The sequence below is a fragment of the Cucurbita pepo genome, chromosome 6 (genome assembly GCF_057944985.1).
Source record: "Cucurbita pepo subsp. pepo isolate OVF chromosome 6, ASM5794498v1, whole genome shotgun sequence".
In the NCBI taxonomy this organism is placed as follows: domain Eukaryota; kingdom Viridiplantae; phylum Streptophyta; class Magnoliopsida; order Cucurbitales; family Cucurbitaceae; genus Cucurbita; species Cucurbita pepo.
In genome coordinates, this window is record NC_141803.1 from 2968632 (window position 1) to 2981739 (window position 13108).

The 13108-nt window shown below is 39.4% G+C and overlaps 2 protein-coding genes and 1 long non-coding RNA gene across 3 annotated transcripts; 1 reads left to right on the forward strand and 2 right to left on the reverse strand.

The window, feature by feature from the left end:
• Positions 1-1995: 1995 nt before the first annotated feature.
• Positions 1996-6756, reverse strand: LOC111796773 (Thioredoxin superfamily protein). Its single transcript, XM_023679529.2, has 10 exons — positions 6478-6756; positions 6304-6348; positions 6066-6122; positions 5777-5846; positions 5591-5632; positions 5358-5434; positions 4038-4108; positions 3652-3737; positions 3445-3551; positions 1996-2398 (listed from the first exon to the last, which is right to left on the reverse strand). The coding sequence occupies exons 1-10, from the start codon at positions 6646-6648 to the stop codon at positions 2336-2338; spliced, it is 789 nt and encodes a 262-aa protein (XP_023535297.2). The 5' UTR covers positions 6649-6756; the 3' UTR covers positions 1996-2335.
• Positions 6757-8050: 1294 nt separating this feature from the next.
• On the forward strand, positions 8051-10064 carry LOC111796772 (GATA transcription factor 12). Its single transcript, XM_087125036.1, has 2 exons — positions 8051-8722; positions 8860-10064. Exons 1-2 carry the CDS (start codon positions 8438-8440, stop codon positions 9553-9555), a joined length of 981 nt encoding a protein of 326 aa, XP_086981162.1. The 5' UTR covers positions 8051-8437; the 3' UTR covers positions 9556-10064.
• LOC111796775 (uncharacterized) lies at positions 9852-12661 on the reverse strand. The gene is made up of 3 exons (XR_015421528.1): positions 12529-12661; positions 12343-12444; positions 9852-9985 (listed from the first exon to the last, which is right to left on the reverse strand). It is a non-coding gene; the product is annotated as an uncharacterized LOC111796775 (long non-coding RNA).
• Positions 12662-13108: the final 447 nt, after the last annotated feature.

Consider the following 13108-nt stretch of genomic DNA (forward strand, 5'->3'; position numbering starts at 1 on the left):
CAAGAAAAGAGTGGGGCCACCACGCGTGACTTCACTTTATAATCGTGCTCCCAATACTAATACAAAAGCGGTGCGTTTAGACAGAGAAACATCCCATTTCTTCTTTTTATTGTTAAAATTTTGTAATTTATTAATTTATTATTTAATTGGGGTGAATTTTTATACAAATGGGGGAAAACTACGGTGCGGCGCACGTATCATACATCTGGGACCACTGGATTAGGAACGCGTGTCGCATCTTTCGGCGTATCAGAGTTTGCGCCAAAAGCAGAAGGGACATTCTTATGGGAAAGTGGGACCTCGTGTTTCTTCACCGGATGCCACGGTGGGGGAAAGAGGTGAAAACCCCAAATTACCCTTTTAAGGATTTAAATCTATATAATATGAACAATAAATATTTTGGTAAAAATTATGTTCCTTAATCGCCTAACAACGTTGGCAGAATTTTATGTTCCCTTTGTCTCCCTCCCTGGGGCTATTCAAATTGGTAGCCCTCCTTAGGGTTTCCTTTGTTGGATGATGAAAGTCTCACATCGGCTAATTTAGGAAAAGATCATGGGTTTATAAGTGAGGAATACTAATACGAGACCTTTCGGGGAGGACCAAAGCAAAGCCATGAGAGCTCATGCTCAAAGTAGACAATATCATACCATTGTGGAGAGTCGGGTTCGTCTAACATCCTTTACCTCTTTGGTTTGGTTTGGATTAAAAAGGGTAAGTTATAGGATGCTGAGAACAGCAGGCAAATCCTGGGGGGCACGCCGAATCCAGACTTTAGCTTTTCTTTTACCCTACAACGCCAAGCACAACAACACCAGGACACTGTTCCCTAAGAGTTACAGTGCCAATTACAGTGTCAATTACAGGCCATGTGCGGCCGAGCGTGCTCAATCTGCTACCCTTTTGCCTAACCTCTTAATCATTTGGTATTATTTACTTACAACTCTTTCTCATCGCCCCGCCGCCGCCGCCCTCGCCCTTCCATTTTCACTACTCGTTTTGGTCTCTTCTTTTTTTTTTTTTCATTTCACGCGCTTCCTTCGCGTGCTTTCTAGGATTTGGTTCCTTGCTCCTTCTTCCTAGGTTTGTTCAAATGATTGGTGACGTTTCAATCTTTTATGCATTTGTTCGTTTTCCATTAAAGGTTTAGGCATTTAATATTATGGGTCTCATACAATTATTAAATACAAAGTAGTACTAGAAACTTACCTCCAAACGTGGCTGTTAAGAAATGCTCATCCAAGTATGAACCAAGCAGAGCACTCTGCTGCGCATGCTACTTTGATTGCAGAAACCGGATTCCAACCTGCGACAACTAAGAACAGTCCTGCAAGCTTAGATCTGTATGGTCAGAAACTTCACTCATAGATAATATTCGGACATGATTTCAATTACCAAGATTCACAGTCACAGACAAGATTTCAGTAACAAATTATCAAATTTGTTCGATTGTGCAGTTCAAACTCTGACCACAGATATAAACAGTTGAAGCAATTGATAAGTTTTTTGTGGTAATCATCCAAACAAAACTTTTAAGAACCAACAAACGTAGCAATCATTATAATCCATTAACTAATTTTCCTGAAACTATTATTGGCTAGCTAAAAATTAAAACCGACCAAGTTACTTTAAGACAAACCAATGTTTGTAAGTTGGCCAAAATGTTATTCTAAATCATTGATCTTTAACGTGTTCTTAAAGGTGGTGAAAATACACGACAATTGAAGTTATAACAAAAAGAAAAAAAAAACTTTAGGCATGTGAACAGAGATAGTGCCCAATTAATAATCTTATCTTTTACCTGTTACAAACTCCCAAGTATGCCTCGTGACGTCTTCCCATACCAAGTCAAGAACAAACAAAATCAAAATGACTTATTAAATACGACAGTGATGAGAGGATTGCCAATCAACTTAATCTTAAAATTTTGCAAGTGATAAGACAGATTAGGTAAAGATATGATATTTATAACCTAACAAAGTCAATAATAGTGGCTATCATTGAATTTTCAGTATTTATAACTGAGGGTGATTCCACAGGAAGATTTCGGTCCACCCTGCAACTTGGAATCCCATATATTTACTCAGGTTCTGCATCAATTAGTATACAACTTTACAGAAATCTCATTCTTTTGTGGCCTAAAATTACAAACTTTGGACTGAAATGTCATTGCAAGTTTATAATCAAGCTTGTAATTCGAGCCCATTACATAATTGAAATCAAAACATGATCGAATTCACTTCTCTTTGTGCATACAGTAACTGAAATCTAACACACTGATCCCATGAAGCGAGAAATAAAGCAGATAAGCTCGTTGAAAGAAACACAACCTGTGCTATTTTCCATATACATACTCAAGTAGGCGTCGATCAAGGTCGAAATGTCTACAAAGAAGTCGCTGCAACAAGAAAGAAACAAGATGTTAAAAATAGTCTTATTGGATCACTAAAAGAAGCTGGCTCAATCTATTATTGACACATTAATTGAAAACCCCCCTCAGCATATGTTGAAAACCTATAGAATCAAACCCAATAAATATGGGAAGTGGACATATGTGAGATCCTACCTCGGTTGGAGAGGGGAAAGAAACATTTCTTATAAGGGTGTGGAAACCTCTCCCTAATAGACGTGTTTCAACCTTGAGGGGAAGTCTTTGAAGAGAAAGTCCAAAGAGGACAATATTTGCTAGCGGTGGGCTTGGGTTATTAGAAATAGTATTAGAGCTAGAAACTGGGTGGTGTGCCAGCATCTTCGTTGGGCCTCCAAAGGGGGGTGGATTATGAAATCCCACATCAGTGGGAATGAAGCATTCCTTATAAGGGTCTAGAAACTTCTTCCTAATAGACGCGTTTTAAAACCTCGAAGGGAAGCCCCTTGAAGGGAAAGCCAAAAGAGGACAATATCTGCTAGCCGTGGGGTTGAGCTGTTATAAATGGTATCAAAGCCAGATACCGGTGGTGTTCCAGCGAGGACGCTGAGCCTCCAAGGGAGGTGGATTCTGAGATCTCACATCGGTTGGAGTGGGGAACGAAGTATTCCTTATAAGGATGTGGAAACCCCTCCCTAATAGACGTATTTTAAAATCATGAGGGGAAGACCTTGAAGGGAAAGCCCAAAGAGGACAATGTCAGATGGCGGTAGGCTTGGGTTATTACAAAAGCATTCCTTAAAAGGGTGTGAAAATCTCTTCCTAATAGACGCGTTTTAAAACCTTGAGGGGAAGCCCTAGAAAGAAAAGCCAAAAGAAGACAATATCTGCTAGCAAAGGGTTTGGGCTGTTACAACATAATATTATATTAACAGGCATCCCTTTCCGAGGGAAAAAAATGGCATCAATAAATACTCTACATGAACTAATGCAAGCATGTTGTCTTCTCCGTTTGAGGAAAATTATCTAAATGTGAACGTCCAAAAACATTAAGACCATTACAAAATGAAGGTTACCTTGGTTATTGGAGGGTATGCTTTTAATTCCAAATTCAAATCTGGAAGGCGAGCAATCTCGGCTGCATTCTCAAATAAGATATAGGTGGGAAGCTGGTTCATACTCCCTATTAAATTCATTTGCACGTAGTAAAACATTCAGATTGCTTAGTCATTACAAAACTGAAAACAACATTCAGATTCAGAATGAAAATCAAAAACAATTACCACCAAGTGAAATCCCAAATTTCTCTGCAACATTTGGAAAGAGCCCAAGATCAACTACTCCGAATGACAGATGTTTATTTGAATATCTGCTTAAGGAGATGTGAATACGCATGTAAGCTACTTAAGCAAATAGTGTGGTTATATGAAAATAAAAAATTTTAGAACTACAAAAACAATATCAGTGTTTCATATCATGGAGCTGATCCAGCTGTCCTAAAGAGTTAAAATTTCCAGGACTTCATATGTGAACATGAAAAAACTTCTAAATTGAATTCAGCAGAAAAACCAAAAATAGATGATAAGAAAAATTACTAATGCACAACTTCTACATATATAAAGTCTCCTCTCCCTGAATCCATCCACACAGTAAAAGAAAAAGTACTCACGTAACTGCCAGCTCAGGCAAACATCTACTATATCGTATGCAATCAGCTGAGAAGGAAACACGAAACTCAACCTGGCAGTTTAGGAAAGGATCCATTAAACACTGAAGAAAATCGAGAAAAATGAGTTCTGCATACATGATAAAATGACATACAGATTATAAGCATTTAAACTTGCCAATATTGTCTCTATAACATAATAGAAATAGTTACTCCGAAGTTAAAATTTGCAGTACGGATTTGCAGAGGTGGAAACTTGATTTCTAGAAATAAAGTTAATTCAAATCAATAGTTTCTATTAAACGTCCAAAAAAGGAAAAGGAACATAATTTATGTTTCATTATTAGTTACTGTGGGATTTGTCTTTGAACTTTGGCTTACCGATTGGTTTGCTAAGTACTATTGTCTTTTGACTTTAGTAAAACAACCTGTTTACTGGTTGTTCTTTAGTTGGTTCGTTTGCATAAACAGGCAGCAGTAACCAACTCAAATCATCAATAAAATCACTTTGAACTCTTGCAGGTTTGATACCTCAATTGTTAGCACAATAAATGTCTTAGACCCTAGTTGCACAAAGTCAATATGAGTCCAACATTTCTTATACACTCACTGAACACTTGTTAAGAATTCTGAATAGATATGTAATAGTGTAGGGCAAAAATTGTGAGAGAAATATATCAATCAAACTCCTTTTTTAAGTATATAAATGCATAAACTTGTTGCCTTGGAATTTCCTTCTTATATAAAAACGATATGCAGATTTTTTAAGAAGGTTGTTTTATTAAATGTATGATTGTCGTGTCCATGTCCTAGATTTTTAAAAATGACATGTCAATGTATCAGTATCATGTCAAATCTATCCATATTTGTGTTAGGTGACTATCATGACTTTTAACTCATTTCTTGCAAGTCCTTTATTGTTTACATGGCTCTTTCTGATCACTAGGCCAACCTATTGTGATTAACAATCATCGACTTATTTGAATTGTCTAACAAGGCTTCAAATGTATAGATTGTAGATTTTGAAAATCTCGAGAGTAAGTGCCATTTCAAGTTTCATCATGAAACTTCCCATATTGTTAAGTGAGTTTGTCTGACAAATAAATTTTTCTATATGAATTGTGTACTCTCGCTCTCTCTCAAGCTGCAAATTAAAAATAATTTAAGTACATTAATTTCCTGACTCAAAATGTTGCGTTGAAAACACTTGCTACTACTGCATTTAGTTTTATTTCCATTAGAGAATAGTTGCAAGAAGAAATGCGTAGCGTCTAAAAGTTTTGGAGCAATAAGAGAAATAGGTAAAGAGAGTGTAGAATGAACCAGCCAGAATCTTGACTTGTTGTTCCCCTCAGTCAGCAAGGATTCCAGCTGCAGTGGAGTTAACTTACTGCAGGTATCTACAGAAAGGATTTTGACAGGAAAGAAAAGAGAATAAGAATATAATGTACTAGACTTGCAAGACAATAATTTGGTTGTACAAGGCTTTGGTAAGATCCCCAGGAGAGTTAAATGAGAAAACGAAGTTGGAAGGTAAACTTAATCTTATTTCAAACCTGATCCTTGGTAGACAGGTTGTTGAGTAAAAACGTATATCCCTAAGAAGGAACAGAAAATAGCAAACTATCATATCACAATTGATCAAACTATCAGGATCAAATTTCTTAAACCATCAGTAAAATTATGGGAACAACGTTGACTACAACAACAAAAAAAAAAAAACAATAATAAATAACTCTCACCTGCAAATACAATTACATACCAAACCGCAAGGTGATAATCCATCATAGAAGCAAGGGCAACAAGAAAACCCTGAATGAATTAGAACCAGGTCAATGGATCACTGAGCAAAGATATTAAAAAGGACCCGCTCCAACCAAATAGGACCAGAGTGAAACTACAGGAACAGCATCAAACTCTCTATGTGCAGAAGAGCAACGCATAGTCCACAGTTCGCTTGCGATTAATGTCAGATCAATACTCATCATAAAAAAAAAAAAATTGCTAATCCACGACCAAGGGAGTAACTACCTTAACATAAAGCAGCATATCGGCAGTAAAGGCCTCCGGCGTCTCTCTTCTCACCATCTGCCGTAAAAATGCAATCAGTAATAGAAATTAGCTGCTGAAGCATCATTCAAGAACTAATACTCATATCTCCCAAATATCAATAGACATAAAAATTTGAAGTAAACGAAATGAAAGCATTCAACTCTATTGACCCTAAAAAAAAAGAAATTAAACTACTAATATCAGATGCGGAAGATACCTTAAGCATAAAGAAAATCAGAAACACCAGAATCGCTTGCATCTCCTACAAGGTGAAAGATGAAAACAACACAAGGAATTAGGTAAACCGAGAAATAAAAGATACATACTGTATAAACAAAAGAAAAAACAGCAACAAAGAATCGTAACAAACTGGAGAAGTAAGGATCATTACCCGGCAAAAGATAAGATGCATGTTCTTATATGAGAGTACATGAGCAGCAGAACTTCGAATCACAAAATAGGAAAAAAAGGCTAGAAAATGGGAGAGATAGTAGGGCTCAGTCAGCATTAGATTCAGCCACTCTCCTGGTCGAAAGTTTCTCAACTCCTTCTTCTCCACCATGGCGCTTCACCGTATCAGACTCGTGGAGATTCCTGCAATTACAAAGATCGAACACCAGTGATTGATGGCGGTAGCGCGTAAGACGCGGTGGTTTCAACGTCAAGGGAAGGACTTGGAGGAAAATAAACGACGAAGATATAATGGGCCGAGTAAAGGGGTAGCGGCCCATATTAATCCCTAATTTGGGCTGGGTGTAACCCATAAAGTTTGTGGGGTTTGGGCCTACTGGACTCTAATCCAGTCCAATTATTAATATATATATAATGGGAAATAATAGTGATAAAATGTTGAAATTGGGGAGGGAGTGGGTGGTGTGAAATAAAGTCCCACATGGAGTTGGAGACAAGCAAGCAGCAAGAAAGGAAAAAGGCAGAACCGACGTCTCAACCCCCCATGTGAGTACAGCCGCCTAGCCGCGAGAGAAGGGTGGAGGGGAAAGAGTATGGAAGATGGGAGTCCATCGTCATCGACCAGTCTTGCAATCTCGCTCGTTGAAGATTAATGGGTTGATCATGGACAATATCATACCATTGTGGAGGGTCATGTTTCTTAACATCTCTCCCCCACATGGTTTTGTCAGATCTTAGGTTGGTTGGAGAAGAAGACAAAACATTTTTTTATAAAGTTGTGGAAACCTTTTTCTTGCCGGGGCGATTTAAAAATCTTGAGAGAAAGGTCAAAAAGGGAAAATCCAACGAGGACAATATTTGTTAATGGTTGGCTTTGACTATTACAAATAATATCAGAACTAGATATCGGGCAATGTGCCAACGAGGTTGCTAAGCTCAAAGGGGGTGGAGATCAGGCAGCGTGCTAGGTGTACCAACAAGGACGCTAAGCCCCAAAAAGAAGTGGATGTGAGATCCCCATATCAATTGAAGAGATGACACTTAGGAAGCTAAAAATGATGATTGTTAGGAATCACAACTCTCCACAATGATACGACATTGTCCACTTCGAGCATAAGCTTTCATAGCTTTGCTTTAGGCTTTCCCACAAAACCTCGTACTAATGAAAATAGTATTCCTCACTTATAAACTCATGATCTTCTACTAACTTAACTAAGGTGGGACTCACTATCAGTAATCCTCAACAATAATATCTACTAGTATTGGTGTCATACCCAGAAAAACGCACCGTATTGGGGTTAAGTTATTTATTAATTTACATGGGAGGGGAGAGAAATAGAGAGAGAAGAGAGGAGGCACCGCCAGTTTTGGGCTTGGATGCACTGAGTCACATGCATGGGTGAGATCACGTGCAAAATTGGACCCCACACACACCTCCCTCCCATACTCCTCTTATTTATTTCTTTATTTAATCAATTTAAAAAAAAAAAAAAAAAAAAAGAGTAATAAATTGAGGAATAGGGTTGGGAGAGGACCTTATCCACTGCCCCTGCCCGAAGAAGAAGAAGAAGAAGAAGAAGAAGAAGAAGAGTAGTGGTAGTGTGGCGTAGGGATTAAAAAAACACAGAGCAGAGGGCCCCACCCAACAGCCTCTCAGTCCTTCACTTCTCGATGTCTGCCACGTGTCGTGATGGCCGACAGTTTAAACATCACCTTCTATTCAGGTAATTTAACGTACTTCACCTTCACCTCCCCGTACTCCTCCGCCACCACCACCACCACCGCCTCCTCCGCCTCCTCCTCCATTTTTTATACAAATTATTAAAAAATTACTTCTTTCTCTCTCTCTCTCTCTCTCATCTTACATAGCCATAACTCTTCACGCTTCACTCTCACTTTCCCCTTCTCAAACCCTTCGTTTTCTTTCACACATTGCTTTCATGGAAGCTCCCCACTATTTCCACCCTGCTTTTTCCACCCAAAACCCACACTCCTCCGATACACTTGAAACCACCGCCACCGCCGCCGCCGCCGACCATTTCCTTGTCGAAGACCTCCTGGATTTCTCTAATGATGACCATGTCGTCTTCACCGACGCCACTTCCGACAACCAAACCCCCACCTCAACTGATTCCTCCACTCTCACTTTACTCGAACAACCCAACAATGGACACCACAATTACAGCTTCCTCGACGCCAATTTCTCCACCGACCTTCCTGTTCCGGTAATCATCAACATTCTTCATTTCTCTTACCAATTTTCTTGCGAGAAATCTCTGTAAATTGATGGGTTTTTTTTGTTCTTTTTCAATTGCTCTGTTTTTTTTTTTTTTTTTTTTTTTTTGTGGGTTTTTTTCCACAGTACGACGACTTAGCAGAGCTCGAATGGCTTTCCAATTTCGTTGAGGATTCTTTCTCCACCGACGATTTGGAGAAGCTGAGTCTGATATCAGGGGTGAATTCCCGGACCGACGACGACGCCGCCGCCGCAAAACCCAGAGAATTTCAAACCGGACACTCCGCCGGTTTCCACCCCGACATGTCGGTACCGGCGAAAGCCGCTCGTAGCAAGAGGTCTCGGGCATGTATATGGAATTCCAGAGTATCCGTACTCTCCCCGACAAATTCCTCTTCCGAAACCGACGTTGTCGTCACGCTCACGGCTAAGAAACCATCCAAGAAGAAAGAAATCCCCGACGACACGTTGTCCCCCAGCAATGGGGAAGGTCGGAAATGTCTCCATTGCGCCACCGACAAAACACCTCAGTGGCGAACCGGTCCATTTGGTCCTAAAACCTTGTGTAACGCTTGTGGGGTTCGGTACAAATCCGGCCGCCTCGTACCGGAGTATCGACCAGCTGCAAGCCCGACATTCGTGCTGACAAAACACTCCAATTCTCACCGGAAAGTCATGGAACTCCGGCGACAAAAGGAAATGATGAGAGCACAACAACAACAACAACATCTTCATCAAGAGACTATGGAATTCAACCATGCATCCAACAACGACAACGACGATTACTTGATCCACCAACACATAGCACCCATCTACGAATAGAGAAATGTTTCATGAATTAGTGGCTAATTATTTGAAAAATCTGATCTAGAGTTACTAAATTTTCATTTCTAACAGCTTACAATTTGAACTCAGCATACCCATAATCACTTTTCTTAAAGTTTACTCTTTTGTTCTTGTGTAGTTCATCATAATACATTAGCTTAATCTGGGTTAGAATTTGAATATAGAATTGTGTGAAAGAAAAGGAAAAGGCGATGCCTTGAAGTTGGCGAAAGTACAGAATGGCAGGAAAATTTACTACGGCTGTGGATCTTTTTGCAACAAAAGAGAAGAAAATGGGGCAGCTGAGGAACATGAATGGCAGTAAAATCCGGCTGATCCGATGGCGATGGCGGTTCCAATAGGCCAATATGCAGAGAATGTTGAGAAAAATCTGAGGTTTCCTCTGCCAATTCATTGTACTTTTTACCTTTTTACAGAAACAGAGTCAATCATGTGATAATTGGTAATAATAATATAATAATAATTGATTACTGATTTCAGATTCACTTAAGGATTAATCAATCTTTGGCTCATCACATCACATGCCTATCTTTCTGCACTAACCAATTACTTTCTTCTTCTTCTTTATTATTATAATCAAATTGATTAACACTGAATAAAGCAGAAGGGAAGAAAAAAAAAGAATAAAGCTGCTGCAGCATCCTGATCTACGGACATTAAAAACAGAGCAAAATCAAGCAATCAAGCGGGAATCAGAAATTTTTTGAAATTAGATCAAGTTCACCGAAGTCTATGGCTATCGCTCAAGCCTAACGTTAGCAGATATTGTCTTTTTTGGCTCCCTTTCGGACTTCCTCTCAAGGTTCTTAAAACGCACCGTAGTCTGTGGCTATCCCAATATCTCGAGGTAGTAGATATTGTCATCTTTGAGCTTTCCCTTTCGAGCTTCTAAAACGCGTATGCTAGAGAGAGGTTTCCACACCCTTACAAAGAATATTTCGTTTTCCTCTTCAACCGATGCATGGTTCGTTCTAAGTTGCTAGTTTTTGAACCAACCAAGCAAGATTTGAAATTACATTCACCATAGCGTATGACTATCCCAAGAGCCAAAGTCTACCATTAGCATATATTGTCCTTTTTTGGTTTTCCAGAGACTTCCCTTCAAGGTTTTTAAAGCACGTCTACTAGGGAGAGGTTTCCACAACCTTATAAAGAATACTTAGTTCTACTCTCTAACCGATGTGGGATCTCAAGGTTCGTTCTAAGTTCCTGGTTTCTAAACCAACCAAACAAGATTTGAAATTAGATTACATGCACCATAGCCGGTGTCCTCTATGGACTTTTCCTTTCGGGCTTTCCCTCAAGGTCTTTAAAACACGTCTGCTAGAGAGAGCTAGTTTCTAAAGCAAGCAAGATTTGAAGGAGGTAAAGAGGACTGAAAAAGAAATGGGTTTTAGAAACCCACAATTGGAAGCAAGCAAGCAATGAAAGTAAGATGGAAGGGCACATGAGTGTGTATTGGTATTATGTGGACATGGTTGGGACATGGTCAAAGAAAGTTGATGAGATATGGGGAACACTCCAACGACACCCTCTCCTCTTCCCACTCACTATCTCACGTGCTAAAGATACCTCAATACACATTAATTTAATCCCTCACTTTACTCTATCATCACATACAAACTACAACAAATCATACTCCTCGGTTTGCATTGCAGACCATACCCTGACACAACGACCTCGAGGTTAGTCGAGCCAACCAGACTAGAGTAGGCGGAGTTGCCCAGTTACTGAATCACTGGACTCCTTTGGCCCTGTTAAAAGAGAGATGGGGAACATGTATGCTCTTAAGAATATGAATTAACAGCGAAATTTCCCATCGTTTTTGGATCGTTTTTGGATTCAGTGGTGATTTAACATAATATAGGAGCATGAGGTTATGTGTTTGAACCTCTATGAGGTCATTTTCTTTCTAGTAAATATTGATAATCATTGATTGGTGTTGTGCTATTTTCCAAGCACACAACTATAGGGAAGTGTTAAAATATGAACTAATATTAAATTTACCATGATTATGTGCTGCATATTCACACAAGAGAGACAAGTGATACGAGGAAAATCAACCAGGCAACCAAAGATTTCTATCAAAAGGGTGAAGAGGCCTTACCAGGTCCAATGGCAAGAACATTCTTCGATCCAACTCAAACTTGTAACAGCCCAAGCCCACCACTAAAAGATATTGTCTGTTTCGGCCCGTTACGTATCGCCGTCAGCCTCACAATTCTAAAACGTGTCTACTAGGGAGAGGTTTCCACACCCTTATAAGGAATGCTTCGTTCCTCTCTCCAACCGATGTTGGATCTCACAATCCACCCTCTTAGGGGGCTAGTGTCCTCATTGACACACCACCTAGTGACTGGCTCTAATACTATTTGTAACAGCTCAAGTCCACTGTTGGCAGATATAAACCTGCCCATCGTTTGATGGGAGGATGCCTAAATGAAGTACAAACATGTTTTTTCCTGAGTTATCCAATCATAGGCACTTGAAGCTGATCAAAATGATAAATGCATATGAATTTGGAGCAAACTAAACAGGATGGATAAGAATCACTCTTCAAATAGCATGAACTACGTCTTTCCATCAACTACATACAAAGGGTTTTCAGCCACACCATCATACAATGCTGAACCACTAACATGTGCAAATATATAGAACATCAAGCATCATCGTTCCCAGTTACCCCACCATTTCTCATGCACTAATCAACCCTAAACGCATCTAAATTCATCTAAGTAGCCGAGTGCAGAACAGAGCTCATACCTGTGTGCGTCCAGCATCAGCAACAACAAAAGTAGGAAGGGCAGTGTTCTCAACACAAACCAACAACCCTTGTCTAATAGCGGTATCTAATCGTTTCCCCGTCTACATATGGTAAAAAACAATCCAAAATGGAGCTGTATCATCATCAAGAAGGGGCAAAAGAAAGAAACCCAGAAAAATGAATACCTTGTTCGAAGAATTTGAAGAACACAACATGACCCTTTTATACGAGCTGTTAGAAGAACACAACCGGCAAAAATGGGAGCCTTGAGCTTTCAACTTTCAATTGAATCGGTAGAACAGCTCCTGAGAGGGGCCGGTCGTGGCCCAAAAGCCCACCGAGTATGAAGAATGGTTAACACAGGGGGCCGTTTGCATACCAATGGTCCAATACAGGTGCTGCATTGTTTGGGCCACGCTCTCCTTTTCTCTATCTTGCTGCCTTTTCGGTTTTGTCTATGTGTCCAACAACGACCTTCCAAAATTGTTTGAGCATAAACTCTCGTCACTTTGATTTGGTGATCGAATATCTCAAAACAAGAATATTGTTTGAGATTCGAATCACTCTACAAGCAAGATTGATCATGTCGAGCATGAATGATTGTACATGCAACGTAAACTATGTAGAATTGGAAAGAAACTTAGTCATCGGCTAAAGAAAGCACGAATGCTCTTCTTACTACATATTTCAAGTCTATTTACAAATACAATCCTTAGCTTCAAAATGAAACTATTAAAGACATTATGTAACATGATTTTAGATAAA

What these genes read in the sequence shown, in the direction of transcription:
- LOC111796772 (XM_087125036.1), top strand. Translation starts at nt 8,438, where the DNA reads ATGGAAGCTCCCCACTATTTCCACCCTGCTTTTTCCACCCAAAACCCA. An exon ending in CCACCGACCTTCCTGTTCCG is followed by an intron (nt 8,723 to 8,859) that starts GTAATCATCAAC and finishes TTTTTTCCACAG; the next exon opens with TACGACGACTTAGCAGAGCT.
- LOC111796773 (XM_023679529.2), bottom strand. Translation starts at nt 6,648, where the DNA reads ATGGTGGAGAAGAAGGAGTTGAGAAACTTTCGACCAGGAGAGTGGCTG. An exon ending in ACCTGTCTACCAAGGATCAG is followed by an intron (nt 5,435 to 5,590) that starts GTTTGAAATAAG and finishes TCCTTTCTGTAG; the next exon opens with ATACCTGCAGTAAGTTAACT. An exon ending in ATTTGGGATTTCACTTGGTG is followed by an intron (nt 3,552 to 3,651) that starts GTAATTGTTTTT and finishes TGAATTTAATAG; the next exon opens with GGAGTATGAACCAGCTTCCC.